The sequence below is a fragment of the Camarhynchus parvulus genome, chromosome 9, assembly GCF_901933205.1.
Source record: "Camarhynchus parvulus chromosome 9, STF_HiC, whole genome shotgun sequence".
In the NCBI taxonomy this organism is placed as follows: domain Eukaryota; kingdom Metazoa; phylum Chordata; class Aves; order Passeriformes; family Thraupidae; genus Camarhynchus; species Camarhynchus parvulus.
The window spans coordinates 8114422-8123317 of NC_044579.1; the positions used below are offsets into that span (position 1 = coordinate 8114422).

An 8896-nucleotide genomic window follows, 5' to 3' on the forward strand; every position below is an offset into this window, starting at 1 on the left:
TTCATGCTGCATTTCAAGGGAGGAGGCATTTGTATTTCATCTACCACCATTTCATATGTCTCATTGCCCAGAGAATTGATTATTAAATACTGAATCTGTTACTAAGGCCTAGGTGCATGAAAATGGGGCTATACTGGTGGTGGGAGAAAAAGTGATTGCTTCAAAGCAGTCATGGAAAACAGATCTGTAAGGGGGCACAATGTGTCCTCAAGAGGACAAGTGCTAAGGAGAAGGAAGATGAAGTGCAGCTACCAAAATGGAATGCACAGAGAAAATTTTTTTCTTCCTGTTTTAGAAAACAAGGGATTGGTTTCACCAGGTATAGGAGAACATCTGTGAAGTATGGAGCCTGCAGATGTTTCTGCTATATATCTTTTCTTATTGTGGTTTGAAAAGGCAACAAGAAAATGCAGCATTTCTGGATTTCAGGGATCCGGCATCCTTCTATAAACATTGTTTCAGCCATCAGAAAATTTTCTAAGCCTGGAAAACACTCTCTCTTCTATTAATGAGTTCCTACTTCATTATATAGAAGACAATATCTATAGTTTAGTAATGATGATTCCTATTTTTGAAAAGTCTCATGTATCTGGTGTCACGGGGATGCAAAACTCAATAGTTGCAGTTTCATTAAATCCTGTGCTGTGTCTCATGCAGTGAGATGGGAAGACGTCCTATCTTACTGCATTAAGAGATTTCTACAGCTTAATACTAGCACTTTTTGAAGGAATGGCTGCATGCAGGCATTATATTGGAGTTGTATTGGAGTCACTGCTTTACAGAGGAGCAAAAACTCCCTGAGCCACTCACTGGCCGTGGCCGGTGCAATTGCCCACAACACACGTCCTGCAAAACTCAGCATTTGCTGAAATGTGAGAGCAGCTACCTTCACAGGAAAGCTTGCCCTCAGTGTGCTGCCACCACATTAGGCTGTGGTTTATAGAGTCTGATTTTCCTTTCTTCACACACCCAGCTGAAGCACTGGTGCAAGTTCCAATGACTTTTCCCTTCCCCATTGGCACAGCAGAGCAGAACATCTCTGTACTGTGAGCTGTTGCACTATCACCAAGAGCAAGTGTTAGTTGTGTTGCTTACTGAGTACTGGATGGTTGTAGCTAGGAGAACAGGACAGGTTATTTGAAAGAGTTCAGAAATGACATGTGTTCTGCAATTTTTTGCTGCCTGCATGATAATTATCTTGTAGCAAGTGCTGTTCCTGGTTAAACATTCATGACTGTCTTTGAGACGGCTCCCCAGGGCCTGCAGAATTCCAGTCTGGCTGGCAGTAAAGATCCTTCTGGCCCCAGCCCCTTATTAATTCTCTACCTAGAATAGATTCTGCCTCTAACATGTGCCAGAAATTCAGGGAAGATTTGACTGCTAGGACAATGGTAAATTGCCATCACTGTCAGGGTCCTGTTATATGAGATACATGCCAGTCATATATTTTTTATTCCCTTGAATTGGCATTTCCTCATGTGCACACAGACCATGCAGGACCCCATGACTGTACTGCACCTGTGTGTCTGCTGGCAGACAGACAATGCACATGTATTTGGCTGCAGGGATTGATGCTTTCAGCCTGCCAGCAGTGAGTGTGTCCTGACTCTGTTCTTTTCATAGACATGGATGCTCTTGTGCCATGTCCAAAAGTTTTGAGGTACTTCTGGTGGATATCAAAAGTAGGTACATTGTAGGAAATATTATAGGTGGAAGGGAAAAGTACTTTTTTTCCTGCCACTTCTTTAGTGCTATTGGTGTGTGATCAAAAGGGAGGACTGACCTGATTTTCCGCAGTGCTCAGCACCCACACATCCCAGTGAAGCTGATGAGAAGTGCAGGAGCTTAGTGTTTTTGAAATCAAGCCCAGAATATGACTCATAATGCTGTGAAGGAGATACTTGACAACTAAATGAAAATATATACAGATAGAAGGTAGCAAAGCTTTGAACATTTTATTGTGAACTAACCTTTCAGGTGGTGTTTCTATGACAAAGCTACAACTGTTGTATAGCTCTTACAACAGTTTCACTGAAACAATATTTTCTGCATTTTAACTAGAGAATCCCTGTATGTAAAGTAAACTACTGCTGTATGCTGTAATAATCTATATTTTGGAGCAGGCCTTTGCAAGACTCTGACCATGGCTCTGCCCTGTGGAGGGTAAAACTCATTCAGACTCAAGTGTTCTCACCTATTTGTAGTCGATGTTGTGGTCTGCGTGTTGCTGCTGCACTGATCCCTCAGTTTGTCTGCATTGCATGCCTGAAACACAGCCTAGATATCGAAATAGCGAATCCTCCCAGGGCAGGGAGGAGGAGGAGGCACAAAGCCAACAGGGCGAGGTACTTTGTCATGCTGAGCAGCCTCTGCAACTGCTCTCTTTGCTAGTGATTTTGCTGAGAGCATGGAACGCAAAATTTCTGAAGAGCTGGATTCAGATGCAACAGGGTTATTGTGGAAAAGCCCAAGATTGTGGTTTGTGACGCCCACAGCACTGGGTGCCAGTCCTGCTGATGTGTCTTGACCTGGATGACCGTAGGTAACTCCAGGCTGGAAAAGAAAAACAGCTCATGTTGGTTTTCAGGGATTTAGGGCTTGTGATGTACAGGTAATTGAGACCTTACTAGGTACCCTGCTCCTAAAAGCTGTAGGCCTGCAACCCAGGTTCAAATGTTCCTGACTATCAGGAAGTCTGATTTGCATTGGAACACATGCACAGGAACCCAGAACACATTTTTTATAGTCAATGATTCATTGGGACCAAATTCTGTGCTATATGATCTTTCAGGGCCACCTGCACAGCTGGTGAAACATTCGAGACCAGCTGTCTCATTTTCTCTTTCATATACCTCTTAGACAGCTAATTACTGTTGAGCTACCAAGAGCTGTTGTCCATAGGAAGCATTGAACCACCACCTAGTCCTCCTGAGACCCAATGTGGGCTAAAATACCTGGAGAGTACTCAGGTTGAGTGCACGTTTCCCTCTCCTTGCTACAGCAGTGCAGAACAAGGTCCCTGCATTCAGTCATGTCTAAGGACTAAAAGCCTCCAGCCCCACAATGCTGATTTCTGTTTTACATTTATCTGCCCCATCCCTTTAGCTGAGCAATGTTTGGTTCCCTTTGCCCTGACAGACATGTGAATCTCCCAGATGGTCAAGAGGGCAAATTGTGTCAGGCATGGATGGCTGACACGACTTAATTCCCAGCACAGAAATCCATAGGATAATCAGGAGCTACCCTACCTTGGATTTTAGGATACAAAGTTAAGTTATCACAGGTGGCTAATGCAGTCTATAGTGAAAGAAGTAAACTCAAGATGATGCCTTGTATCAGTACCAGTAGGCTAGAATACCCAGGAAAGCAAGGGAATATCTGGAGCTGGTACCTGATGTCCATACAACTGGCAGTCCACCTGAAGGTCTTGTGAGGGAGCTTTTACCATCACTGCTGTGCAGAAACCAAAATTCTGGCAAAGCAGAACATAGTCAAGAGAAAATAGTTAGAAAATAGAGGGAGGCTGCATCAGAACTTTTAATTTCAGCACATTTAGAAATGGCTACTGGTTCTCATGTCTTATCTGAGCAGTAAAGTGCTTGCATTTTAGCCTGTTGGGCTAAAAAAAAAGCTCTTTAAATGCATAAGCAGCAAATAAGGGAAACTCCTGTGTTCTTCTATAATAAGATCTTTTGTATGTCTGGATATGAGGGAGGAAAAGAATATATAAGAATCTAGGCAAAGAGCTCCCACCCCCTAAAACTGCTTAGGACTCAGTTTCATCAGAAACAGAAGAATTTTAGTGGTAAAATATACAGTATAATTCTCAAGAGCATATATATCAGAACTGAGGGCACTGGAATTGTAGGAGGGGGAAACAGTCTGATTTTTTTTTTTTTTTTAATGTTACTGTGTACTGTCCAGTACAAAGAGCCTGATTTTCTCAGGTGCTCATTTTAAGAATAAACAATAATATATAGTCTATTCATAAAAAATATTCCGTCTCTGGTCCTCAAACCTTTTTCAAATGTATTCAAATCCATGAGAATTCAGTCCAGATACCTCAGAGAAAAGAGAAAGGTGTGATATAGCTTTAAGAATGATATATTGAAAAACATATCATGATGGTACACATCTCTTGCACTTTGATCCCCACAGGGGTCTATTCCTGCTCCAGTGCAAGCACATCCCAGCATGATGCTGCTTTTCCACCTCAGAGCTGGGGAGGCTGGGGCTGATGTGCTGCCATACTCACAGACTGATCCTCAGGCAGCAGCTGACAAGCCCCCACGTTGGCTTTAGCTTCTTGTGCAGAGCAGTTCGTGGCACCCACAGCAAACTCAGTAACAACAACGTGCCCTGGCTGATACTGATAAAACAGGAAAAATGTTTGACTGACTTTGCACTCAGAAACGGCAGAGCTGCTGAGAAAAGATAAAAGGCAAATGTTGTGGCTTCATCTCCCACTGGGGTGAAAGGGAATCCTGTGGCTAAAATGACACATAATAGTTGGGAAATTAAAAGCAAATCAGGAGGGCGAATTAGAGCAAGCAAATTGTATCTGTTTGCAAACATAACTAGGTAGCAGTGCACAATTACTGTAGATGAAATATTATGTTTACGTGAAAGGCTAGACATAGCTGTAGAAATTACCTGTATTTTGGCTCTTCCAATCTCCAGGAGTCTGAGGTAAGAATCAGTGGTTTTGCTGTTGTAGTCATTGAGTGCAGCTGACACAGTTTCTAACACCTCTGTGTCGTTCATTCTTGCCAGCAGTGAACAGTCAGGGCAGACTTTGAGAATGTCTTCACTGGAGTCTGCAGGAGGAATAGTCGTGTTTTGATCAGATTGTAAATTGTTTAGAAAGGCATTATAGGCCTGTTCAGTAACACAAAGCACTGTTTAAAAGCCTGTCCCAAATGAAAGTGGCAGGAATTTTTCCAGTGCAGGCTATAGATGGCAGTGTGTCACACAGCTTGGCCATTCAAATCTTTCTGTGGACTTCAGAAGCACATTTTATATGTTCTTACTCAGTTTTTAGAAAATTTTCTTTCTGGAAACCTCTCTATGACAGCAGTGAAAAGGTGCTTCAGCTCACACAAGGAATGGTAGAAAAATGAAGATATTTTACCTCATTGGAGTTGCATTTGTTATTTCAGTCATCAGTTTTGACAGTAGTACTGAAGACATCTCGTACAGAGCAAAGAGATCTCACACTGAGCAGGCAGAATAGACATTCTGCTTTCCCATGGCAGTATTGAAAATATTGGATTTAGTAAAGAAGCTGCATCTGCCAATGGGAATCTGATGACCAACAAGTGCAAGTAAACTCAGACCAAGAAGGAATCAAATTCTTAAGGTTAAACTGTTGACTGAAAAGACTCAAATCTGGGACTTGCTCCCCAGTTAGTCTTACAGTATCTTAGTTGTCACAGTAAAGAGGAGCAAAGAGAAACTGTGGGTTTGTAAGGGAATGAAACCAGAAAAGAGGGCTGGATTTAGAAAACCCATTAACTGCTGTCCTTTATGCCATATTTATATTCAGGAGTTTAGAATCAGAAAAGCCACTGAACTGTAACCACTGCTATAAAAATACTCCAGCCTCTAGATTCAAATCTACAGAACAAAGCCTTTACCTGCATGTGAGTGGCATTTGCTAGCGAGTACAGATAATATCCCATTCACCTTCTGCAGTTTAACATCACAGTCACCCTCAACTGCCTAGAGAGAGACAAAAATCAAAGGGTTACATTGTTGGATTTTCTGATAAAGGGCCACTAAATTCAAAAGAACAGATCCTGGCTGACCATTCCTGGCAACATTGGTCTGATGGCAAAGGCACTGCTAGGCATGTCCTGATGTCTGTGATTTTGTAAAAGGCAGATCAGAGCTACAGAATCTGGATCCAAATCTGGATCTCAAAAAGTACCAGGGTAGCAAGATTGTGGACATTAAGTACAGGTTTGTCTCTCATATAGAGCACAGAATATGAATACTTATGAATTAAGACCTTCTACAGAGCTCTTTGATAACGTTCTCACTAATCTCAGCTGGTCAGTGGCCATGGTAACAGCAGAGTGTGCTGCCTTGTGTGAGCAACATGATCCAGCAGGGAGGAGATGTCAAAGGCAAAGCTGGAGTCACTGGGAAGAGGGAACAGTTAGAGTTACCTCCCCCCTGATGGAAAATAGAATCTGAGCCCTGATGAATACAGGGGTAGATCATGATTCATATTTAGTGAGCTCTGTGAATTGGGCCCCGTTCTAGAAACAGCAGGCTCAGACAACATTTCCACTGCTTTGGTCAGGAAAGCGTCTCACAGCTGGATCACACTTGCATAAGAACAAAATATCTGAGGCCAGTAAATTCCAGCTGAGCATTACTTCAAAGGCAGAGCCCTGTCTGAAGGGAATAGCTCATCTGCAGCTGTAACTAGGAAGAGAAGGCTTGGTGGAACTGCAGCAGGTAACAACCCACATGTAGCCAAGGGAAGGAGATTTTTGCACACACTGACAGCCTGCCCTGTCTGTGGTTTGCAATGGGGCAGTGACATCTGGGCTGACTGAATCTGGAGCCCCTGTAGAAGGCCCCATGGCATTCATGGACTGTGTGTGGGATGTTATGTTGGCAGACATCTGTCCTCTTCAGATAACAGGACATGAAAGAAATCCAGGAGAGAAATCCTTCACGACATGAAGGCAGTGAAGTCAGCAAGGAGGTTACAAGTGGTTGGGTGGTTATAGGCTGTTACAGGGATATGACATTTGCTTGGGAATCTGGTGATAGCCTGGCCTTTGGCATCAACATACTGAACATGCACCTTTGGACCCAGCTGGTAATGTTCAGATACTCACATGTTCTGCAAAGCTCCTCACTGTGCAATTTTCAAGAGGTGTAGGGCTGAGAATAGGGCACGTGGTCTCCAGTAAGTCAAGTTCAAGAAATATGATGTCATTATTTGGCCCCTGAAAGGAAATAAAAATAAACCATTGGAATTGATGTAATTTCTTCACAAAACATCACCAGATTTCTTCCCTGGGGCTGCACTTCCTCTGTTGCTGACTATCATGGGTAGCTCCAGGTATACACCAGAGTAAATGAAAAGGTCCTTACTTTTAACTTCATAAAAGAACAGGACTCCAAATCTGGAGTAAGTCAAGATAATCACACTGAGTTTATTCCAGCTAATAAGGAACAGGCTCATAAATTTGGCAAAGTCAAGTTTGTATGAAGTGAGTCAGTTCTCTTAAGTTAACTTAATTTTATTTTGTTGGGTAATTTTAAAAAAATCAACAGCTTTCCAATGAAAAAACTTCATGTTTCTATAACCAGATACCAAACAAACACCAGTGAGCATTGACCTGTCTTGTTTAGTCCATTGGAATTACACTGAATTGTACCAGTTCCTTTACATCTGTAACATAGGACACAGTTCCTTGGGTTCTCTGGGTCCAAGACTGATTCTGATCGAGTCGAGAGTGATTCCATTTAAACCAATTAAGTCATTTTAGTATTAAAGCATTAATGTGAGCAAAGCAGTGTCACCAGTGTTTTTGTATGGGTAACTCTGGACACACTTCTAATCTCATTTATGTCTGTTGTAGTCTTTTCTAAACTTATCTTTTGGTATCTTCTCTTTCATAACAAGTAGAAAACAGCCATGGAGTTTCACTCATGTCTATGACTCATGTTTTGTTTTCACTCATGGGACTATTTTCCATGTTTTAAGAGAATCAAAGGTTCTGAATTGGCACATACATTGTATTTGTGACCTTTTCTATGGCCTTTCTAGATGCCTTCGTTGATAGCAATAGATCTATGGGAAAATAAGCCACGGTAATTTCCATTTAGACTCCTTGGCAGCTCAATGGGACATTAGGTAAAATTAATGTCTACTACAACATCACAAATAGCATGGAGTTTTGATAGGTATGTGTTTAGCCAATAAGTAATTACCTGCATCTCAAAGATTATCCACTTTTTCTCCAGATTAGCTACTGGGCTTACAAATCAGCGCCAGGGATGATCTGCCCTAGCAAACGTGCTGCGTTTGTAACCTGAGCTCTTTCTAGCACTGTACAAAAACGTCTGAACATTTCTCCCTCCCCCTCTGTTCTGCTCTTAGAGAGATACATTCCAGTGACCTGGATTCTCCACTGCTACCAGGTGTCCTTGCCCCATTTAAATCGACAGAGCCATGCTGATTTCCCCATGTGAGGATACAGCCCTTGCAGGCCCTTGGTGATTTCCAAGCATCCCCAGGTGAGCAAGTGTTCTGCCTGCAAGCTCCTCACTTACCTGGGGTACCACGCGGATATCCTCGATTCTGTTCAAGGCAAACTTGTATCCATGATGACTGTGGCCATTAATATAATTCACAGCAACTTCAGCTGCTGCTTCAGATTCTGGGTCATCACAGCCCAAGGGAGCAGGGGGAGCTGCTGGTACAGCTTTGTGAATTGGAAGCTGAACAAGCAGTATTAAAGCTACTAGTGCCTTCATGGCACCTGAGGAAAACTGATCCCTTTCAGAAATAGAGATCTAAGAATACAGCTCAGATGGTAGCCAGGTAGCGAGAGCTGAGGCCTCATTTATATAGCACATACCTCAGATTTACATGAGCACACGCCTGATATTTGTCCCAGTTCCAAGAAGCATTGCAAACAACAAAAGAGAAAAGTAAATGTTAGGACATCAAGCTGACTGATTAATTTTGGCCAAAGTAAATTTTATCAGGTAGGATATTGCGAAGTCTGCTAAAACAGCTTAAGAAGAAAGCGTCAGCAAAAATGTAACACAATTTTTAGACACTTCTACCAACCAAATACTGTCCATGTAAGAGGAATGGGATCCGTTCTGTTAAATGTGTAGAGATGCTAGTGCTAATTTAGCTTTC

At 42.3% G+C, this 8896-nt stretch overlaps 1 protein-coding gene across 1 annotated transcript; it reads right to left on the reverse strand.

The window, feature by feature from the left end:
* Nucleotides 1-1931: 1931 nt before the first annotated feature.
* On the reverse strand, nucleotides 1932-8502 carry AHSG (alpha 2-HS glycoprotein). The gene is made up of 7 exons (XM_030954300.1): nucleotides 8299-8502; nucleotides 6855-6965; nucleotides 5637-5721; nucleotides 4654-4817; nucleotides 4256-4369; nucleotides 3392-3472; nucleotides 1932-2553 (listed from the first exon to the last, which is right to left on the reverse strand). Exons 1-7 carry the CDS (start codon nucleotides 8500-8502, stop codon nucleotides 2278-2280), a joined length of 1035 nt encoding a protein of 344 aa, XP_030810160.1. The 3' UTR covers nucleotides 1932-2277.
* Between the last annotated feature and the right edge of the window lie 394 nt (nucleotides 8503-8896).